Raw genomic sequence first — 22,497 nt, 5'->3', positions numbered from 1 at the left:
AAGTTTGCCTTATTTCAAATGGCCCGCTTGTAGTCGGGGTTTTTAGCAACAAATACACACTTTTAGTCATCTTTCTTTCAATTTTTCTATAGTTGTAGATACTTACCTTAATTCAAGTGCCTTTCAAAGGGGTACAACATATAGAGGGTAGGAAAATAACATGTCACAAAGTATATGGTAAACATGGATTAAATGTTTTGTTAGGGAGCATGGAACTGACTCTTGTGGTATTCATTCTCGAATCACATTCAACACTGGTTGGAACAACTCACAAAATCCAATCACTTTACTATTTCATTGTCCCTAACAGTTTCTCGTACATTTATTGAAACAGAATGATTTAATATTCTTTCATCGACTGATTATTCCTCTCATTTTTCAATTCTGATCTCGATTAATTCACAAGATGGAATAGCCAATTCTCCTCTGAACCTCAATTCGATTGTTTTCCAAGAACGTTGATATAAGCCAGGTACGTGAGAGGAACTCAAATGCCTTATTTAAACCAACCCAACCTATTTGTTGCAGGTTATTAACATCTCATCCCTACTATATTTATGCCATTAACACTACTTTCAAGTATGATATCAAAAGAAATTATTGCCCTTTATTGTAAACGAAAACTACAAATGCTGCCGAAAAGCATCAACAAACGAAAACAATAAATGTTGCCAAAAAATATCAATAGTCTGAATTCAACTGAAGAGCCTTTAGAGGTCAAACAAGCTTCCATAACCTTGATAAAAGAAAATTGAGCGCAGTTTCTTGTTAATTCTCGTAGTTGTAAAACTGTCAATCCATACGTCGTGCCTTATGAATCATCGCTTGCACAATACTAGCCCTATCCTGCCCTGCAACAGCCTTCTCATACGACAGATCAAACATCATCCGACATCGCTTAAGTAGTAACATCTCTTCATAAGCAATGTCAAGTTATGCCCGTGCATCTTCAAGTCACGACTCAATATGTGCCCTATAACATCAATCTCGTTTCGTTGCTTCGGGAGCAAAGCCCCAAGAATTGTCTCAGCCTTCTACAAATCAGCCTCAGCCAGATCCCCCTAAGCAGGATCAACCTGCTGATGCGCCACATCTTGCAGCTCAAACACCACCTTAGTAGCTGGCAAATCATTTTGCCAATCAATGTCAATCAATTCTTTTCCCATCCAGAGTGTTCTTTCATCATCATAGGAAGCCCTTCCAAAAGAGAACACAACTTAGATTTTCCTTCAATGTCAGTACACAATGAAAACAAATCTGCAATGTTTGTATGAGTGAAATAATCTGTTAAGATACCTCCCACACAATCAAACCTGCAAAATTGATACTAAAATAATTTATGCTAGTTCAATTTTGGTTTTAATATTAAAATAACCGGCTTAATTGGTTTGATTTTTTTACGCAAAAATCGAGCCAGACCATACCACAAACACCCCAATGTGCTGTTTACATAGATTTGTTGCTGGGCAACAACCTAGTGTGACTGTACTTGGGATTACAGACTTGTTCACTTGTCTGAGCTATTAGTCTATCTTGTTCATAGACTAATTCGTTTATTGGAGGGATTACATCCATTTGAGAGGAATAGTGCGGACGAAAGTGAAATAACTTTTTAGTTTTGAAGGTGTAAATTCAATAAAATGCTCAGCATCAGCCATCATAGGTTGAGTTTTCATATTATCCTTGTGAAAAAAAATCCTTTTTCTTTCTTTCTTCCCTTTTTAACATGCAAAAGTTATTCTTTATTTGCAATATTTATATTTCACAAAAAGGTTAAATATTTTAGACAAAAGACAAGCATATATTTGATCAATTTAACGAGGGCATTACCTCGTTCTCTTCTCACTAAGTTTGAGAAGGTTCTTATAAATTATAAGCATTCACCTTTAATATTATTCATTTCAAAAAGTATTTACATCTTTTTGTACTAAAACTATAGAAACCCTTTAAAAGTTCCTAAGAGGAAATATTCCTACCACCATTACATATTTATTTTCCTCTTTAATCGTTTCGTATTTGGGTTTAAACTATATTTCCCTCCGACCCTCAACTTTAAACAACGAACATTCTTCTCTTTCTGTTCTGCATAATATTTATTTTTTCGTTGACATTTTCAATATTCCTTTTATGAAATACTTTTCTAATATTGTTATAATATATGAAATTTTGTACCTAGGTGTTTTACCTAATTAAGTTCACAATAAATAAAATATTCATTTTATAAATTTGTTATAAAATTTGTCACTATTTTTTATAGTTATTATATTAATATTACATTAAGCATTTACTTAAATTTCACTTTCTTATTCTCCCTCGTGTACATAGATTTTTTATTTTTCATTGTTATTAATAAAATATTTAGTAAATTATAGTTAAAATTCATTTAAAATATAAATAGAAATTCTTTTAAGAAGTTGTTAGAAATGCGCCTCTATTTTTATTAGTAATATATTTTGTATTACATGCATTATGTATGTATTATAAAGGTCTTACTCTCTTCTGTTCTCAATTTTAAATAGATTTTTTGACTTTGGTTTCCATTAATTAAATTACTTTTTGTTATAGAAGAGTTTTTTCTTCTCATTTGCTTTATTATTCAACGATATTTGAACAATTTAACGACGGAATTACCTCGTTCTCTTCTCGCTAAGTTTTAGAAGGTTCTTATAAATTATAAGAATTCACCTTTATTACTATTCATTTCAAAACGTATTTACATCTTTTTGTACTAAAACTATAGAAACCCTTTAGATGTTCCTAAAAGGAATATCTTCCTATTACCATAAAATTTATTTCTCTTTAATCGTTACATATTTGGGTTAAATAAATTCCCTACAACCCTCAACTTTAAACAATGGACATTCTTCTCCTTTTGTTTTGCATAATATTTATTTTTCGTTGACATTTCCAATATTCCTTTTATGTAATTCTTTTCAAATATTGTTATATCATATATGAAATCTTACACCTAGGTGTTTTATCTAATTAAGTTCATCACAATAATAAAATATTCATTTACTAAATTTATTATAAAATTTATCATTATTTTTTTGTTATTATATTAATATATGTGCAGTAAGCATTTACTTAAGTTTTACTATCTCTCTGATTCTCTCTTATGTACATAGATTTTTTATTTTTGGTTATCGTTAATAAAATATTTATTAAATTATAGTTTAAAATTTATTTAAAGTATAAATAGAAATTATTTTAAGAATTTGTTACAACATCCACCTCTATTTTTATTAGTAATATATTTTGTGTTACATGCATTGTGTATGTATTATAAAGGTCTCACTTTCCTTTTTTTTTCCCCTCAATTTTTAATAGATTTTTTGGATTTGGTTTTCATTAATTAAATTACTTATTCGAGCAAATTATTTTTGTTATAGAAGTTTTTTTCTTCTCATTTGTTTTATTATTCAATGTTATTAACTTAAATGCTAAATTATTATTTTTCACTTTTATTTTTTCAAAAATGAAATTTATTTGTTCAATAGGCAAGTTTACAAAGATTAAAAAAGAAAAATATATCATTTATCAAAGTAAAAAAGGAAAATAGAAGTTGATAATTTTGAAGGTAAAATGAAGGTCGATAATTTAAATGGTAACATAGATATTTATAAAACTCAATTAAGATATGAAAAAAGGATGTCTATTGCTCAAAGCTAGAAGAGAAATTTAATTGGATTTAAATGATTTTTGTCCTTTCATAAAATTGCAGTGTTCAATATCTTGAATTTAATACCACAAGGTTGGAGAAAATAAAAGAAAATATATACTCCCCGGTTCTAAATAGGAGTCGCATAGATAAATTTGTTTCAAAATATTTTATATTTAAAAAATAAGAAGTCATTCATTACTTTCTCTTTAAAATTTACACATGTTGTTTCAATTAATTATGTACAACATCTTGGAGCTTAGAAGGTACAATACAACAAAGCACTGCAACTCGCTCAGAATCGAAGACGTGGGGTTCCTCTGATTCATTGCAATCAGTTTCCCATCACGCCTCAGAAGCTTTTTCAATCACATTGGAAAAAGGTTAGAGAAAGTTTCAGTTTTACCAAAAATTTGATTTTTATTTCACTTTGCTTAAACCCTAACATTCATATGATTCTACGACCAATTGCAAGGTTAGTGAATCGCTCAGGAAAAGTTTCAGTGGGTCATCTTCTTCTTCGTGTTGTTGATTTTCAGTTGATAAAGTGGAATTCATCACCATTGATTTCCTGTTTTCTGTTTTGTTTTCTTATTTATGCCTTTTGTTTTTCCCAACTTCTCTTCAGTAAATTAGTTGTTTTTGAGCTTTTAACTCTTTGTAATTTGAGGTTTTTTTTTTTTTTTTAACAAAATAGATTATCATGTTTTCCCAAGATTCTTTTGACACTATGGTAATTTCTGATATTTAAGCAGGTATTTTTAATCTTCTTGCCGTTCCCTGTTCCGCTTTTGTTTATTCCTTTATGCCTTGTTTTGTTTACATTTGTGCATCTGGAGTTCTTGGTTTGGTAGTTCCCTAGTTTATATATATATATATATACATATTGGTTGTAGTTTTGTATTTTTGTCGAAGGCACTCCATGCTAGAGTTTCTTTATCAGTTTGTAGTTTGGTATGCTAAGTTTATTACATCCCCAGGCAAGGAAGGGTAGGATAATGGTAACGACATGTGAAGAAACGGGCAGTGCACCTAATTCAACCCAAAAAGCTTATGAGGATGGATTGCGCTAGAACATATAAGGACCACAACCCATTCCGTCATCCAATGTGTGACTTAAACCCCTCAATGTAACACGGGGCCCAACATTGAGAAACACAACATGGATTGATGGGTCTGGCTCTAATACCATGTGAAAAATGGACATTGAGCCTAACTCAACTGCAAAAGCGCTCATGAGGAATGGGTTGGCAAAGACCATATAAGGAGACTACAACTTAGTCCCTCAACTAATGTCGGACCTAACATAAGGTGGGGGCTCAAGTCATCAATGGAATCCAAGTGGGAAATGGCCATTGTTAGGCTCTTGGATAGGGGGTTTTGGGGTGGGATTTAACCATTAAGAAAAAAGAAGTTTGTCCTGCGTCCAGGAGTGAGGGTTATGCTGGTCAAGCTCATTGAGGAGTTTTGTTTCTCAAGTCTCGAATATGGACAGCTGAAATACTGCAGCCATAGTGAATTACATTGTATAAGCAACATTTGCTGGACATCCTGTTAAATAATTTTAGCTTATGACTTGTTTAACTGTCAGTTCCATTCCCTTCTCTACTTTGTAATTACTGTTTAGATTGAGATTGCAAGAAAGCTCGGTTTCTTATAATTAATTAGCAAGTGGTAGGATATCAGATTTCCTTTGATGGGCATGATGCTTTCTTTACTGGTTTTGTAAATTCGCCAACAGCATGTTTTGTTTTTGGCTGAGCTGCTTGCAAACTGATCCTTTGAGTGAAATGACTCCACTAAAGAAAATTTTATGACATATTGCAGTTTGTTGTTATTATTTTACTCCACTTCATGTGATATCTATTTTGAATTCAAAATGTCCTGGCTTTAGTATAGCTGAAAGTAATTCTCTTATTTTGTATGCTATTGCTGACAAACTTTTGTTAAAAGTAGAACTCATTTGTTTATTGTGGTATTAGGATTAAATCAAAATCATTGTTGCTAGTGGGTGCTAGACTGGGGGTTCAACCTGGTTGCTGAACTTTGTGAATGTAAATAAGATTCAGGTCAACTTTCATTGATTGTTAAAGTTTCTTCACAACTGAAACTTTTGCATATTTTTATAATGTTCAGTGCAGACCTATCAACAAAAAAGGAATATTTTAGTACTGAGTTGACATTTTTCCTCTCCAGCTATTGTTGGAGAAGATTGATTTCTCATGGATATAGCCCTTGAAGAACACATGATTAAGTAAAAACAACTGAAATGTTGTCCAAAAGATGGTTGATCATGGAGTTGTCGTGCAAAATAGTCTTCAAGTGATTGGTGATATGTTGATGCCGTAGACAACACATGTCACAATAGGGATGGTGGAGTTGCCACTTCTCCTAAGAGAAGCATTACCGGAGTAGAAGGAAATGCAGATTTGGAGCCACGTGATGGGATTGAATTTGAGTCCCACGAGGCTGCGTATGCATTCTACCAAGAATATGCCAAGTCCATGGGATTCACTACCTCGATTAAGAATAGCCGTCGCTCAAAGAAATCAAAAGAATTTATTGATGCTAAATTTGCATGTTCTAGATATGGCGTGACTCCGGAATCAGATGCTGGCACTAGTAGACGTCCCAGCGTCAAGAAGACCGATTGCAAAGCAAGCATGCATGTTAAGAGAAAGCGAGATGGAAAATGGTATATCCATGAGTTTATAAAGGATCATAATCATGAGCTTTTACCAGCCTTGGCTTATCATTTCCGTATTCACAGGAATGTTAAACTTGCTGAGAAAAATAACATTGATATTCTTCATGCTGTTAGTGAACGAACAAGAAAGATGTATGTTGAGATGTCTAGACAATGTGGTGGAAGTCAAGAAGTTGGCTTGCTAACTAACGATTTAAATTACCAGTTAGATAGAGGCAGGTGCTTGTCATTAGAAGAGGGAGATGCGCAAGTTATGCTCGAGTATTTCATGCATATCCAGAGAGAGAACCCATACTTCTTTTATGCGATTGATCTCAATGAAGATCAACGCTTAAGGAACTTGTTCTGGATTGATGCCAAAAGTAGGAAAGACTATGTCAGCTTTAGTGATGTGGTTTTCTTTGATACCAGCTATACGAAAAGCAATGAGAAGATGCCGTTTGTTCTTTTTGTTGGGGTAAACCATCATTGTCAACCTATGTTGCTTGGATGTGCACTTGTAGCAGATGAGACCAAACCAACATTTGTGTGGTTGATGAAGACGTGGCTTAGGGCAGTCGGTGGGCAGGCTCCGAAGGTGATGATCACTGATCAAGATAAGTCACTCAAAGCAGCTATTGAAGAAGTTTTCCCGTGTTCACGTCACTGCTTTGCGCTTTGGCATGTGCTTGAAAGAATTCCGGATATTCTTGCTCATGTCGTAAAGCAGCATGAGAATTTCATGGAAAAATTCAGCAAATGTATATTTAAGTCAGTAACTGATGAACAATTTGATTTAAGATGGTGGAAGATGGTCAGCAGATTTGAACTGCAAGAGAATGAATGGATTCATACCCTGTATGAGGAGCGCAGAAAGTGGGTTCCAGCTTACATGAGAGGGAGTTTTTTTGCTGGAATGTCAACAGCTCAACGATCAGAGAGTATAAGCTCCTTCTTTGACAAGTACATTCATAAGAAAATTAGTCTCAAAGAGTTTATGAGACAATATGGAATGATTCTGCAAAATAGATATGAAGAGGAAGCAGTAGCAGACTTTGAGATATTGCAGAAACATCCTGCTTTAAAATCACCTTCACCTTGGGAAAAGCAGATGTCAACAATTTATACACATGCTATATTTAGGAAATTTCAAGTTGAAGTGTTGGGTGTAGTTGGGTGCCATCCAAAGAAGGAAGCTGAAAATGGGGAAACTGTAACTTTTAGAGTTAATGACTGCGAGAAAAATGAAAATTTTATGGTGACGTGGAATGAGGCAAAATCAGATGTTTCTTGTTCGTGCCTTCTATTTGAATACAAAGGTTTCCTTTGTAGGCATGCAATGAATGTTCTTCAGATCTGTGGTCTTCCAAGCATCCCATCTCAATATATTTTGAAGAGGTGGACCAAAGATGCAAAGAATAGACAGTTGTTGCTTGAGGGGACCGAAAGAATAACAAGGGTGCAAAGATACAACGATCTATGTAGAAGGGCAATTGAACTGGGTGAGGAGGGTTCCTTATCTGAGGAGAGTTACGGTATTGCCTTCCGTGTCCTAGATGAAGCTCTAAAGGACTGTGTGAATGTTAACAATAGAAGTTCTACATTAACAGAATGTAGCAGCAGTGCTATTGGACTTCGTGATCTTGAACAAGATACTCAAGGGATTCATGCTACCAAAACAAGTAGGAAGAAAATTACAAACAAGAAACGGAAGGTTGGTTCTAGGATCATTAATTGTTTTTAGCATAACTTGTTATAATAATTTGGCTCCACTGATATAACCACATTAAAATAATGGTGTCTCAGGTGCACACTGAACCAGAAGCTGCAATAGTTGAAGCTCAAGATAGCTTGCAGCAGATGGTTTGTCTCTTAGCGATTTATATTATTTATTGCATATTTACATGTTCATAGTAAGGAACCCCTTAGCATGATAAGAAATGCTGTCAGTGTGTGAGAACTCCTTTTTCTATTAGCAGTAAGTAGTTTAAGCCTTTTCAAAAATATTAGCACTTGCCACAGGCCCTTTTTGTCTGGAGTAATAATATTTTCGCTCGTGTGAGACTTTGGTGATATACTAATTTTAAATTGCTGATTATAGGATAATCTTAGTGTGGGTGGAATGACATTAAATGGCTATTATGGCACACAGCAGAATGTGCAGGGACTGGTAGGTTACAATATTTCCCTAGATCACATTCATGACTGTTACTTTATTCTTGCAAAAATGGAATGAGTCATTACAAGTAAAATTTGACGATTTCTACTGTTATGATCTCTAATTCGTGTTCACTGGTAGATACAGTTGAATTTGATGGAACCTCCCCATGATGGCTATTATGTTAACCAGCAGAATATGCAGGGACTGGTATGTGATATTGGTCTATTGAATTGGATTTTCTTACAAGATTCACATCCATGTAAACGAGATATATTCTAATCATGCTGCAGGGACAACTCAATACAATTGCACCTGGCCATGATGGGTTTTTCGGGTCTCAACAAAGCATTCCTGGACTAGTATGTTATGCTACTACTTTAACATTCTTGGCTATATATTACGATTCAGAGAATGAAATGTTTCTTCCATTCATTCAGGGGCATCTGGATTTTAGGCAGCCGAGTTTCTCATATGGTCTGCAGGTTTGTCCTTTATCCTCCAGTTTTGCATTTTGGTAATTTACAGGATGCGAATAATTTCCGGCATCTTATGTTACTTTAGGAAGAGCCTAGTCTAAGAGCTTCTCAGCTGCATGGTAACAGTGCTAGACATGCATGAGGATGATCGTTTCTGTTGGTCATGCATTTTCTTTGAGGAAAACCCTCATCAGATTTTCGATAGAAGTATTCACTTGTGTATCATGGAAGTTGACTCGAAGGCTGACGGAGCACTGAGTTCCAATTTTGATGTCATGCCTCGGTAGATAATGGCGTGCTCAGGTTACTGTCTTTCGGAACCTTTTTTGTTTCACAGGATCAGAAATTCAGATTGGTTTACAAACCAAATGTAGATATCTTAGGTAAATCTCAGAGGTAATGATTTAGATTTTTTTGAATGTTATTGAAAGTTCAAAATTTTCATGAACCTTGGCTCCCTTTCCGGCACTTCTTTTTTCCCATTGTTGCTGATTTCTGATCATTCATGGATGCACAGCCATTTTGTGGTATCACTTATCATCTTTCAGGGACTCTAATTCAACTTTGAACTATTAGCCATCGATTTTAACTTCTATAAAGTGAGAGCGTAGAAGTTTTAGACTGTCAGATCATTTAAAAAGAAAGTAATTACACGTAATTTTCCATAATAAATGGGATTAGTAACAAGTTAAAATAAGGCAAGTTAAATTGCACTATTCAATTTTCATTATATTGTTTGAGCTGGTCCAAAGTGCTCCAAAAGGCACTTGATAAATTTTCATACCTACAGATGCCACTACACATCTAAGAAAAGCTTTTCTCATCATCCATACCTTCAACTGGTCAGGGGACTGTCCAAGATTTAAGCGTATGGGTTCTGAATTCTATGACAACAACAATTGAGTTCGAGAGAGAATATTTATACATATTAAGTAAACTCTTTAATACAAATATAGGGTCTAACTCAAAGCTATTGGGTTCTACCGATACCTTAGCGGTCATTTGGAAATTCAAGATGATCTTCACGCCGTGTATGTCACAACACAGCTTTTACTCTCTTATGTTTTCTGGCCTGGCAGCTTCAGCTCCATCGGCATGCAGCATGGCATGGATACTTTGTTGGTGTATATTCGATCTAAAAAGATAGGTCATCTTGCATTTCAAGGTGCCAAAACCCACTCCCAGCTGATACAAGTAATAATCTAGTCTAGTAGCAGTTTTTCAAATTTTCAAGGTAAACAATCTTTGATGATAAAGGGTACTTGGAATATCAAACCTAATACTCAGCAACAAAACAAAAATAAGGATACAATTCATGTGGCTCATCACTTCCCAGTTAATGATAGGACACCGATAACAGACACAATTCAACTACTATGCCAGCATAAAGCTATGCAGTTTACCAACATTGTGGACTTGAGTGAATAACAATTAATCTATTGACTGCATCTTAAAGATACAAAGACGAGCACAAATTTCGTTCACTGTGGCCAAAATTACACGTTTATAAAATAGACAAGCAAGTAACTATATTAACACAAACATCATCTTCTAATTCTCGTGATTAAGGCTACAAATTGAGGGATGGATCATTCGCTATCTCGGATGAAAATCACATATCATCACTTAATTAGTCCTTTTTTTCCTGCCCATTCCCTGTAGGCTGATTCACATTCTTTTCCTTTGCTGGTGCAACCTTGGCAGCTGTAGAGCGTTCGGACTTGGAGAAATTGATCAAAATTTGCATAAGAACTGTAACAACAGCCATGAGAGCAGCTGAAACTGCAACACCCTTCCATGACGACAATAAGGCAGTTGCTTGTAAAAATTTTATGGTTCCTAAGATAAGAATGCATGCCCAAGATGCAACAACCTGATATTCAGGAGAGAAAAGAGTTATTTGATATACAAATAGAACCAAAATATACACAAATTCGCCAGCAATATTGGAAAGTGCCATACCACAAGAGATTTCACTGGGCGGCCAATGTCTTGCAGCTGTTCTTCCCCGAAAGTGTCTTCAGCAATATGCTTATCCAATAACTTGTCCTGGTGGAAGAGCAGGTCACCAGACAACAACAAAAATATGAGAGACTCATCTATAGGAGATTGAATGCTTTTCACAGACATCACAAATAAGCACGAGAGAGGATTGTTTCCACAGTTAATTTTCTGGTAAGGAGATTTAACAAGAAGAAAGGACAACCTTGGCCACAAAGACATCTCTGCACCATTGGGCAATGGCCTCATCATTTTCAGGCATATCCTTCATCTCATGCCGCTTGAGGTGCACATGCACCTGCACAATAGCAAATAAATAGCTAAACACTAGACAAAAAAGACTCTTGGTACATACATTTTAAGCCCAGCAAATTTAAGTACTATAAGACAAGTTATATTTTTAGCCACAAAGATACAAGGCTTTATTCTGTGGACTCCATTAACATCCATGAAAGTTGATATGCACAATTCCAATTTCTTTTGATTTTAAATTCAGCGTAGTTTATATATTGTTTCATTATTGCAACATTTTTCCAGACCGGAGCACTGATGGTTGACCAAATACATGTAAGTTTAGCTTTACGATTTCTCATAGGGTATCACATTCTAGAATCTATTTATCCCAGATATGCAAGGGGAGATAAATCTCAAAAGACCCCCATGGACAAATCTATTCGCCAGTTGGAATGACGTAAACAGAATTATGTATAAACAGTAAAAAAATCTAGTTTGCTTATTTACACTAGGGCTGTCATGTTCTTTGCTTTAACATATGCTTTGCCATTCCTCTTATCATCTCTAAACTTCTCTTTTCTCATGCTTTCCTATGTTCAGCAACTCTCTTTCTTTTTCTTTTTCTTTTTTCCCTCCTCTTTTAAACCAATTTTTTTTTTATAATTTCCCAAGCTTTCCCTCCCATCCCCTCCATTGGCATCCGTAGGAACTCCCACATCACACCAGTGGTGACAATCACAAGCAAGAACTAGACAACTAGAAGTTTCCTAGAACCTTTTTTCCAGTATTCTGATGCTATAAATGACTGGAAATACGTAAACAGAATACCAACGTTCCAATTTAATGGATAGTTTTATTTACCACAGAAGGCTGCCCCTTGAAGAGTCTCAGCATTGTAGGTGCAGGTGAACTTTTGGGGATGCAAATTGTTGCATCATAAATAGCTGGAACAAATGAGCGCATATGACTTACTGCAGTAACGAAACCCTGAAATCAACATAAAATGAATACAGAATGCTTCAGGAAACACTAAGGACAGCAATGCAATGAAAGAACCACGTTAAAGTAGAATAGAATCCATTATAAACTTCAGAAAAATCTGTTTGGACGCCTTAATGGGTGGTGTATTGCATCAGACGCAACCTTGGACATGTACAATACGTGAATCCAAAAGCATCAGCCTGCTTATTTAGATTGACACAATTTCTTTTCTTATAGAAATGGTAAGTGCATTATTAATATAGCAACAAAGAGATGTTAGTCAAAAATATTTACAATGTATTTAGATTGCTATGGTTTCAATATATGGCACCCTTTCTCTCTCTTTCATTTTGTTATTCCCTTTTTCAAGACACACTAACTATTACAATTGCGAGCCGCGTCTTTGATATCTAGAAGGTTTTCATATGTTTTACACACTGCAGAAGAAACTATACCCCCAACTAATTTAGGCTAGGGAAGTTCCTCATGGCCAACTTAGCTTCTCCTTGTGAGGGAGAATATTGTTTGACAGTATTCTTCTTGGATCTTCAAAAAACAATAATCACCCTTCCCAGTAGAGGCAAAACTGCCGTTAGATAATTTCTCTCCATCTGTCTAAGCTTAGGTGGATAGCATTACTTGGTATTGGTAGCATGTACCCAGTGGTGCACGCAAACAGGCCCAAACACCACCATAATTAAAAAAAACGAAGAGCAGATATTGATTACCCAAATTTTGAACCCCCCCCCCCCAAAAAAAAAGCAAAAGAACATATTGGGGGAAAAGAACAAGGATAGAATCACAATTTGATTGTCCCAACAAAAATAACGTTTAGCAAGGTGCTTTGGTCAACGAGTACGGAGAGACAGATCTATCATCATATTGACAATTCAAAAGAAACAATCAGTAAACTCTACCTCTAGAAATATGATCTACGTGGAGAAAGAAGGAAATACTGGTGCCCACCTTAGTGCGAGGAATCAATACATTCCTTGGAACAGGTAACCCAGCTGAAGTAGCATATTCTTGAGCAGCCAAAAGCTTTGCTTGTGTAAAGCGGGTGCCTTCAACAAAAAGTGCCAGCCAGAAAGGCAAAGGATAATCACTTAGCCGTTGAAGACCTGACTGCAGATCGGACACCCAATGTATAAAATCACAGTCAGGGTAATTTGGAATAATAAAAGCAGACACCAAAACTCACATCAATGAGCCAAAGGAAACAGAAAGTATATCCAAATATGTGTTATGCATCAAATAAAAGCATATAGACAACTCTATCTTTGATTTGCTTCCTTGTGGCCACACAGCTTTTAAAGAATTAGGATGCCCAAATTTATATTTAAATGTGTCTGCAAGTGATCTGGCTTAACCATACCTTCAATGTTCTTTCATCCTTGGCCCAGCTTCTTTCAAGGAAAAGATACTCGGAGAACCACATGGACCAACCAATTACCTGCAGAATCCACGATATTACTGATCATACTCTGGAAATCAACTGCACGGACATAAACCAAGAGAGAGACATATACAATAAGCATATACTCCATCTTGCCATTTTATTGATGGTGTTTGACTAGATAAGGAACTTAAAATGTTAACTTGACTTACGTAATTTGTTAGTAGTAGTGGAACAAAATATTAAAGTATTTATTTTTGATAGAGAAACACCGTATCAAAGTTTAAAAATTAACTAGTTATGTGAATTTGAAGTCTTGTAACTCTGTAAAAGTTGTATGACATAATGTTATTAGTGAAATAACGTATAACATTTTCTGATTGTCAAACCAGATAGGAGGTCACATAAATTGGGTTTGGAGGAAGCAATTTCAAAGAAATTCAAGCAAAAAAGATTACAGGTCTATCACCTTCACCAACAAAAAAACTGAGCCGAATTCCAGGCATCATCATGACTTTCTACCACTGTATTCAAATAAATGAAGATAACAGCCTCTTTCCCTCGAGGTTGAAACTAATACTACAGCAGAGAATAAACATCCTTTTTTTTTGCAAGTAGAATAAACATCTAATTTATCATCAATTCCTTTGTACTTTTATGGAACATGGAACATAGGTTCCTTTGAGAATCGGATCATGGAACATAGGTTCACTAACTAGTAAATCCATAGAGCTGGCGAAAATCCTGCAGAAGAGGAAGATTAATGTAGCGTGTGTCCAGGAGACTAGGTGGGTCGGATCGAGGGCGAAAAACGTGGATGGGTATAAGTTGTGGTACTCTGGTATCCTGAAGGGTAAGAATGGAGTGGGTATCCTGGTAGATAGTCATCTTAGAGAGTCCGTGGTAGAGGTCAGGCGGGTGAATGATAGACTAATGACTATTAAGCTGGTGGTAGGTGAGGGTACTTTAAATGTCGTTAGCGCGTACGCACCGCAAGCAGGCTTAGATGAGGATATTAAGAGGTGCTTTTGGGAGGGGTTGGATGAGATTGTTCGTAGTATACCGCCTTCTGAGATGTTATTCATAGGAGGAGATTTCAATGGTCATATTGGGTCATCTGCAGGTGGGTACACTGAGGTGCATGGCGGCTTTGGTTACGGAGAGCGGAACGGAGGGGGCATTGCGCTGTTGGACTTTGCCAAGGCTTTCGATCTAGTCATTGCGAACTCGAGTTTTACGAAGCGGGATGAACATTTGGTTACTTACCAAAGTTCGGTGGCGAAGACTCAGATTGACTATCTCCTGCTCAGGAGATGCGACAGAAGGTTGTGCGAGGACTGCAAGGTTATCCCCGGTGAGACCCTATCAACACAGCATAGACTTTTGGTGATGGACATTTGTATTAGGATAAGGAGGAAGAAGAGGTCAGTACAAGGACGCCCTAGGATTAGGTGGGGCGCCTTAACTAAGGATAAAGCTAAGGAGTTAGAAGGGAGGTTATCGGCAATGGGAGCTTGGAGAAGTGGTGGGGACGCAAACACAATGTGGTCGACGACGGCGGACTGTATAAGAAAGGCGGCGAGAGAGGTGTTAGGGATATCTACGGGCCGCAATGGTGGTCATAAAGGAGATTGGTGGTGGAATGCAGCTGTCCAAGGTAAAGTGGAAGCGAAGAAGGCGGCTTACCTGCGGTTAGTAGGGAGCACTAACGAGGAGGAGAAGAGAGAGAACAGTCAGAGGTATAAGGTAGCTAAGAAGGAGGCAAAGATAGCAGTGACGGAGGCTAAGACGACAGCTTTTGCTCGTCTGTATGAGGAACTAAGGAACAAAGGCGGGGAGAAGAAGTTATTCCGACTCGCTAAGGCGAGAGAGAGGATAACTCGAGATCTAGACCAGGTGAGGTGCATAAAAGATGACGACGGCAAAGTTTTGATGGGAGATGACCAGATTAAGAGAAGGTGGCAGACCTACTTTCATAAACTTCTAAGTGAAGAAGGAGATCAAGATATTAGACCTGGGGAATCGAGGAATGCCGACAGTCACCATGAATTAAGTAATTGTAGGGACATTGAGATCGATGAAGTCATGGAGGCAATGCGTAAGATGAGAGGGGGCAGAGCTACCGGGCCAGACGAAATCCCGGTTGAACTGTGGAGGTGTGTGGGTAGAGCAGGCTTGGAATGGCTTACTGCATTGTTTAGTGTTATATTCAAGACTAATAGGATGCCTGAAGAGTGGAGGTGGAGTACAATGGTCCCGTTGTATAAGAACAAAGGTGATGTCCAGAGCTGTAACAACTATGGGGCATCAAATTACTAAGTCATACCATGAAAGTTTGGGAGAGAGTGGTAGAAATGAGAGTACGAAGGACGATGTCTATTTCAGACAACCAGTTCGGGTTCATGCCGGGACGATCTACCACAGAAGCTATCCACCTTATTAGGAGGATGGTGGAACAGTACAGGGATAGGAAGAAGGATCTTCACATGGTGTTTATTGATTTGGAGAAAGCGTACGATAAGGTTCCTAGGGAGGTCTTATGGAGATGCTTAGAGGATAAAGGGGTCCCGATTGACTATATTAGGGTGATTAAAGACATGTATGATGGAGCTAAGACTCGGGTTAGGACAGTAGGAGGCGACTCTGAACATTTTCTAGTTATTACGGGGTTGCATCAAGGGTCTGCGCTCAGCCCATTCCTATTTGCCCTGGTGATGGATGCACTGACTCATCATATTCAAGGGGAGGTGCCATGGTGCATGCTATTTGCTGATGACATTATTCTAATTGACGAGACACGAGTCGGCGTCAACGAGAGGCTAGAGATTTGGAGACATGCTCTTGAGTCTAAAGGTTTCAAGTTGAGCAGGACGAAGACGGAATACCTCGAGTGCAAATTTGGAGTTGAGCCGACGGAAGCGGGAGTTGAGGTGAGGCTTGACTCTCAAGTCATTCCCAAAAGGGGTAGTTTCAAGTACCTTGGATCGGTTATTCAGGGGATCGGGGAGATTGACGAGGATGTCACACACCGTATAGGGGTGGGGTGGATGAAGTGGAGGTTAGCGTCGGGAGTCTTGTGTGATAAGAAAGTGCCACCGTTACTAAAAGGTAAGTTTTATAGAGCAGTGGTTAGGCCTGCCATGTTATATGGAACTGAATGTTGGCCGATAAAGAACTCACACGTCCAGAAGATGAAAGTAGCGGAGATGAGGATGTTGAGGTGGATGTGCGGGCATACAAGAATGGATAAGATTAGGAATGAAGATATTCGAGAGAAGGTGGGCGTGGCCCCCATAGAGGACAAGATGCGGGAAGCAAGACTCAGATGGTTCGGACATATTCAGAGGAGGAGCACTGATGCACCGGTGAGGAGATGTGAGCGACTGGCTGTAGTGGACATGCGGAGAGGTAGAGGACGACCTAAGAAGTATTGGGGAGAGGTGATCAGACAGGACATGGCGCGACTTCGGATTACTGAGGACATGGCCCTTAACAGGGAATTATGGAGGTCGAGTATTAAGGTTGTAGGTTAGGGGAGAGTTGTGAATATTTCTACATCACAATAGAGTGAGACTAGCCAGTTAGGAGTTAGATTAAGAATGTCATTGGTCATTTATTGATGCAGGGCTTTACCTGCTAGTCTTACCATACCAGTCATCTTTTTCGTATGTCGTATTCTGTATTTCATATTTATTGTATTGCTATTATTGTATTGCTGTTATTTTATTATGCATTTTTATAGTACTAATATATCGGTTTCGGTTGCTTTTTGAGTCGAGGGTCTCCTGGAAACAGCCTCTCTACCCTTCGGGGTAGGGGTAAGGTCTGCGTACATATTACCCTCCCCAGACCCCACGTGTGGGATTATACTGGGTTGTTGTTGTTGTTGTTGTCCTTTGTACTTTTATGCACAGTAAACTTCACGAGCTGTGGAAACCAGAAAAATATACTATTAACCAACACCATCTTGGATGAGAGCTCCATACATTCTAAAAGCAATTGGTGGGCAATGGATAAAAACAAGATTCAGTCTTAAAAAGATGCAAAATCTTCATAATATTTCTTCAACTACTTACTGGAAGGAGTTTTGATGATTTCTTCATTACAGCTAATGAGCTACCAAGGCAACCAGATCGCTGCAATTGAAAGATCCAAGAATTGATAAGCAGAGGTCAAATGAAAAACAGCTATGACTTATAATATGAAAAGACCATATTTTTATCATGTATCAGAGCATCTTTCAAAATTAATTAACTTCCGTAGTAAGATTAAACTTCCTCCAAAATTACTTGTTTCCAAGCGATTCATAGTTAACATGCATAAATGCAAATAGGGGTGACAAGCACACATTTATATATTACATCGCCTAGCTTAAGGGTACATTCAACACATAGGTATCCAATCCCTGCGGAATGTGGTCCAAACTTTGAAAATAGAGGACAAATAAAATGGAACTTGAATTGGTTGTAGAAGATATACAAGATAGTTCCTTATATAAGAGTTTAGACAACCTGAAATAAGTTTAAGTATAGACATATAAAGTAAGAAAAGTTATTAAAAAGGAAATTCTACATGTGGAGATTCCTAATTATATCAAATTGAGAAGAATATTTCATGCTACTAACCTAAACATATTGAATGAATCTAGAACATTCTAATGTATCCCAAGTAACTTTATTGACTGTCAATACAAACCTGAGCTAAGATCCAACCTACAAGCCAATCTATGTCACTTCTGTGATTTGCAATGACAAGAGCATGTTCTTTACCTGAAAAGATCAATGTTTACCAATAATAACAATCACGTGAAAGCAAATGACAATATTATCATAAGATCTGCAGCATAAAATTGAAATAAATTTAACTTACCCATTAAATTAAATTCTTTTGGGTCCATATATACTTTAATCTGCAAACAGAAAACCTCATCAATGAAAAAAGAGTTCTCATAAGACATGCATAAAAAGAAAACCCAATTGAAAAACAAGTCAAAAATAATAACTCAATGGCCAATGTTCAGAAACAATTCCAGTCTCAGAGTTGGAAATGGAATGAAAACATCCTTCTGGGAAGATAAATGACTTGGACAGAGAACTTTAAAGCAACTATTCTCGGACATCTACAACCTGAATCAACAACAAAGAGCTTCTGTTGGAGAACTTTGGACAGGTCAAGGATGGAACCTTACATATAGAAGATTTCTATATGACTGGGAAATTGAGAGGCTGACAGATTTCTATAACACTCTAGAACAGTTTAGAGGGACCACCAACAATGAAGACAGGTTGTTTTGGCAAGGGGGGAAAGAAGGAATTTTCTCTGTTAGATCAGCTTACAAGGAGTACAACCATTCTAATAATCAGATTGGTTGTTGGCCTTGGAAAATGATCTGGAAAGTTAAAATACCTTAGAAAGTGGCATGTTTTGTTTGGCTTCTAGCAAGAGAAGTTGTCCTAACCCAAGATAATCTCACTAAGAGAGGATATCAGTTAGGGTCCAGATGTTACTTATGTAAAGCTCACGAGGAGACGGTCAACCATCTTTTTTTGCACTGCAGTGTCACAGATCAAATTTGGAAGATATTCATCAACCTGAGGGGAATCAAATGGGTTATGCCAGGGAGAATCAGGCAAGTTCTAACAAGTTGGAAAAGAGATGGAATGCAGTCTGGCCGGAAGGAGAGATGGAAGATTGTCCCTGCATGTATATGGTGGACAATTTGGAAAGAAAGGAATCTAAGATGTTTTGAAGATACACACAGTACAATACAAAAGTTGAAAATGAGCTGCCTTACGCTCTTTTATTTTTGGTGTAAACAGGAGTGCTTAGAAGAGAGTGAATGTATTTTTGATGTTTTAGACCTCTTATGAGCTTTATAGAGACTTAGTCTATCTCTCTTTGTACTCCCTTTTGTAATTATGGATGACTACACTGAATTAGTGTAGTCATGTTTATATCTAATACATAAATGTTACCAATTTCAAAAAAAAATAATAACTCAATCATGTCTCTCATAGCTCAAATGAAGTTGAGGTATTTTATTTTCCCAACACACCAACACAACATTTTAAAAGAAATAAAGGATAAAAATGCAATCAGTATACGGCCCAATAAAAAAGAAGAATAAGAAACTCAAATAAGAAGAGGCACGAGGGAAGGAAACCTCGTTGCAATTGCAAAAGTATGACTTGGAATATTTCAAAGAAGTTGAAGAGTGATGTCTTTAAATAAAATGATGAATAAATACAGATCACATGGTATTAAACATTCAAGAACAAATCCTATATTGAAAGCTTTTGAAACATTACGATGTCAGCTTAGCTTCTAACCACGAAAATTCCAAAACTTTGCATATTGGTCTCTCTAAACTTTCATTTGGATCACAAAGCTAACTGAAATCACTAAGGGTCGTGTAGATAAACTGAAATCACTATAGGCCGTGTAGAGAGTGATCGAAAGAAACACCCATGCTATTACAAGAAAAAAAAAATGTTAAAGTAATACCATAACATCTTAGTTCATATTGACAGAAAATGAGGCTGTGATCCAAAATGAGGCTGAAAGACATGTTCTCAGATGCATAGGACAATTAGACCATTTTGATAATAAAGTATAAGGCAATTGGATATACCCTTCCTTGCAAAGAAATATATGAGATCACTGCATTTGCACATATAGTACTTTGTAAATAAATAACAAAGCTTAAAAGACAGCATGCAACAGATAAAACTGCAAGCATACCACCAAAAAGGACTCATTTCTAGCTAATTGCTATCAGTGCCAACTGTAATGCAGGTTGCAATACTAATAACTCAAGACCAACTACAGAGTAAATAATGTCGTAAAATTTATACTCAAGCAAGAATCAAACATTTAGGCTGACCATCACACTCTCATTAGTGATTTTTAGAATCATGAGGATTCTCATCAATTTGTTTCTTTCAATTCTCATCCCAGCTTATAGTGGTCTCAGTTTGCAGCACGCAATTTCTTATTCCTTGAGACGTCAAATAGAAGTCCTAATGTAGCGGGATTACATCAAAAGAGAATATAGCTTGTTCCTCTTCTATTCTTCCATGTCTTATTCTTTTATTACTCCCACCTTTCCAATATATGCAAACATAGAAACATCTTTTAAGAAAGAAATGAAGACTTCTGAAACTTGTGGTCTTAAACATGTCATAACATTTGTGTGGCTATAAAAGTTTCTTGTTAACAATAGAATGGGAAGTACAAAGTTAAATTGCTTCCAAATATAGAAATAGTATCACATAAGCTGGAATGCAGGGAGTTACTTTTTTCGATTTTTCTTTTTTGGTGGAGGAGAGGGGATGTGACAATAGACATCATAAGCTAAGCTGAGCACATACACCAGTGCAACAAAACTCAGCTTGCTTCCAAACAATGGAAGAGCGACCCTTTATTCTACAAAAGTTCATACATATATTGACATATATCATAGGTGCATTACCTTTACACCAGCCCACCAATCAACAATCCACACGAGTTCCAGCCATAAAAGCTCTGCAACGATTCTATTAAGCCTCCTGTATGTGCTCTTCGAAATTGGCCGTACAAGGACAAAGCAAGTAGCCTGTGATACAACCAACAACCACAAATCAATCCATTACCTTCACCAATTTTAGACAAAGCCTGAACCAGAAAAAGCAGAAACTCACATGTAATTCATTTTTTAACATTTAATCAAAAAACCCCAAAAAAATAAACAAAAAAAAAATCTCATTCAAGGAGAGAGAAAACCCAGAAACCTAATAGCCTACATAGCAATTCCCAAGTAATAAAATTAATTGCTTAACTAGATCGCAACATTGTCAAATGAAAAGTTGTTTGTACCCTCAAATCCAGACAAATCTAATCCAAAAAGAAAAAGAAAAGACACAATTAAAAAATACCCAAATCGTGGGAATCAAGAGTTTTACCTGAATAAGATTGATAACAAGACCGGAAATGAAGAAGAGAACACCCAATGGAACGATAACAGCTGCTGCTGCAATCGCCATAACCACTAACACTTCCCAAAAGAGCAACCCCACAAGAAAATAGTTAAAATAATTTATAGATGCAAATCTTTTTCAGCTACAAAAGAAAGATCGGGAATTGATTGAAGATAAAAAGAGAGAGAGAGAGAGAGAGAGAGAGAGATAGAGAAAGAGTGAAGAGTGAAATGGGAAAATTGGGTTCAATAAATAGCTGCTATATTTTTTGTCATTTTTTCACACATACCCAAAAAACAAAAATTAAAGATTTTTACAGATAGGATTTTGGTGTGTATTTATGTGGGAGTGTAGGTTATGGGGAGAGTGTCAGGAGGGGCACTGCATCTGCCGCTTCTGCTATTTGCTTCTTCAGCTTCTCTATCTACCTGTATTTGCAACCCCAGCTTTAAACGCCGTTTCCCATTTCAAGGTGTTTTCGTGTACGCCTTAAAGAAAGACGATAATTTTTATGCACCATTTTCCCTTTTTTCTTTTGGTTTCTTCTTTTTATTCTTCTATTTTCTTGTTTCTCTTTTATTTTATTTGTTTAGTTTAAACTTTAAAGGATATAGCTAGTTAGATTGTTTTAATAGGTACATCAAAGGGGTTATTAGGATACTGAGGCCTCATTTATTTTACGGAAAAGGTCCAAATATGCCATTAAACTATCCAAATTAGGACAAATATGTCTGTCGCTATTAGTTTGGCCCAAATATGTCCAAACCGTCCAATAGTTGTGCATCCATGCACTTATTAGACGGAACCAACATTTTCTTTTTTTTTAATTAACTAATACCGAACCCGACACTATCTATGGAGTGGAGTGACTATCCTTAATTTCCTCTTCCCTATCTCCCCCCTTTTTGCCTTCGGCTATTACCGGCTGGCAAGGCTTCTTTATCTA

At 36.8% G+C, this 22,497-nt stretch overlaps 2 protein-coding genes across 12 annotated transcripts; one reads left to right on the top strand and one right to left on the bottom strand.

Annotated features, from left to right (window-relative positions):
* Positions 1-3,880: 3,880 nt before the first annotated feature.
* LOC107814854 (protein FAR-RED IMPAIRED RESPONSE 1) lies at positions 3,881-9,432 on the top strand. 11 transcript variants are annotated; one of them, XM_075254590.1, is made up of 9 exons: positions 3,881-4,044; positions 5,644-5,730; positions 5,858-8,061; positions 8,154-8,210; positions 8,449-8,517; positions 8,653-8,715; positions 8,799-8,867; positions 8,946-8,990; positions 9,070-9,432. In XM_075254590.1, the coding sequence occupies exons 3-9, from the start codon at positions 6,166-6,168 to the stop codon at positions 9,124-9,126; spliced, it is 2,256 nt and encodes a 751-aa protein (XP_075110691.1). In that variant the 5' UTR covers positions 3,881-4,044; positions 5,644-5,730; positions 5,858-6,165; the 3' UTR covers positions 9,127-9,432. The 11 variants fall into 11 exon arrangements, with proteins under 11 accessions (XP_075110691.1, XP_016495826.2, XP_016495821.2 ...); XM_016640340.2 differs by having other exon boundaries at positions 8,647-8,715; XM_075254591.1 differs by having other exon boundaries at positions 4,016-4,136.
* A 912-nt stretch (positions 9,433-10,344) lies between these two features.
* LOC107814856 (1-acyl-sn-glycerol-3-phosphate acyltransferase 2) lies at positions 10,345-22,070 on the bottom strand. The gene is made up of 11 exons (XM_016640344.2): positions 21,537-22,070; positions 21,068-21,190; positions 18,466-18,505; positions 18,292-18,365; positions 17,673-17,732; positions 13,576-13,653; positions 13,167-13,325; positions 12,081-12,206; positions 11,191-11,283; positions 10,947-11,033; positions 10,345-10,857 (listed from the first exon to the last, which is right to left on the bottom strand). Exons 1-11 carry the CDS (start codon positions 21,615-21,617, stop codon positions 10,615-10,617), a joined length of 1,164 nt encoding a protein of 387 aa, XP_016495830.1. The 5' UTR covers positions 21,618-22,070; the 3' UTR covers positions 10,345-10,614.
* Positions 22,071-22,497: the final 427 nt, after the last annotated feature.

Source organism: Nicotiana tabacum, chromosome 6 (genome assembly GCF_000715075.1).
Source record: "Nicotiana tabacum cultivar K326 chromosome 6, ASM71507v2, whole genome shotgun sequence".
In the NCBI taxonomy this organism is placed as follows: Eukaryota; Viridiplantae; Streptophyta; class Magnoliopsida; order Solanales; family Solanaceae; genus Nicotiana; species Nicotiana tabacum.
The sequence above is the reverse complement of the archived record's forward strand: the minus strand, read 5'-3'. Positions and strand labels throughout refer to the sequence as shown.

Excerpts from the sequence above, each read along its gene's own strand:
- LOC107814854 (XM_016640340.2), top strand. The coding sequence starts at position 6,166 with ATGGGATTCACTACCTCGATTAAGAATAGCCGTCGCTCAAAGAAATCA. Across the intron at positions 8,211-8,448 it reads AAGATAGCTTGCAGCAGATG|GATAATCTTAGTGTGGGTGG; the intron begins GTTTGTCTCTTA and ends TGCTGATTATAG. Across the intron at positions 8,716-8,798 it reads AGCAGAATATGCAGGGACTG|GGACAACTCAATACAATTGC; the intron begins GTATGTGATATT and ends ATCATGCTGCAG.
- LOC107814856 (XM_016640344.2), bottom strand. The coding sequence starts at position 21,617 with ATGGCGATTGCAGCAGCAGCTGTTATCGTTCCATTGGGTGTTCTCTTC. Across the intron at positions 21,191-21,536 it reads TTGTTATCAATCTTATTCAG|GCTACTTGCTTTGTCCTTGT; the intron begins GTAAAACTCTTG and ends GTTGTATCACAG. Across the intron at positions 11,034-11,190 it reads GAGATGTCTTTGTGGCCAAG|GACAAGTTATTGGATAAGCA; the intron begins GTTGTCCTTTCT and ends CTCTTCCACCAG.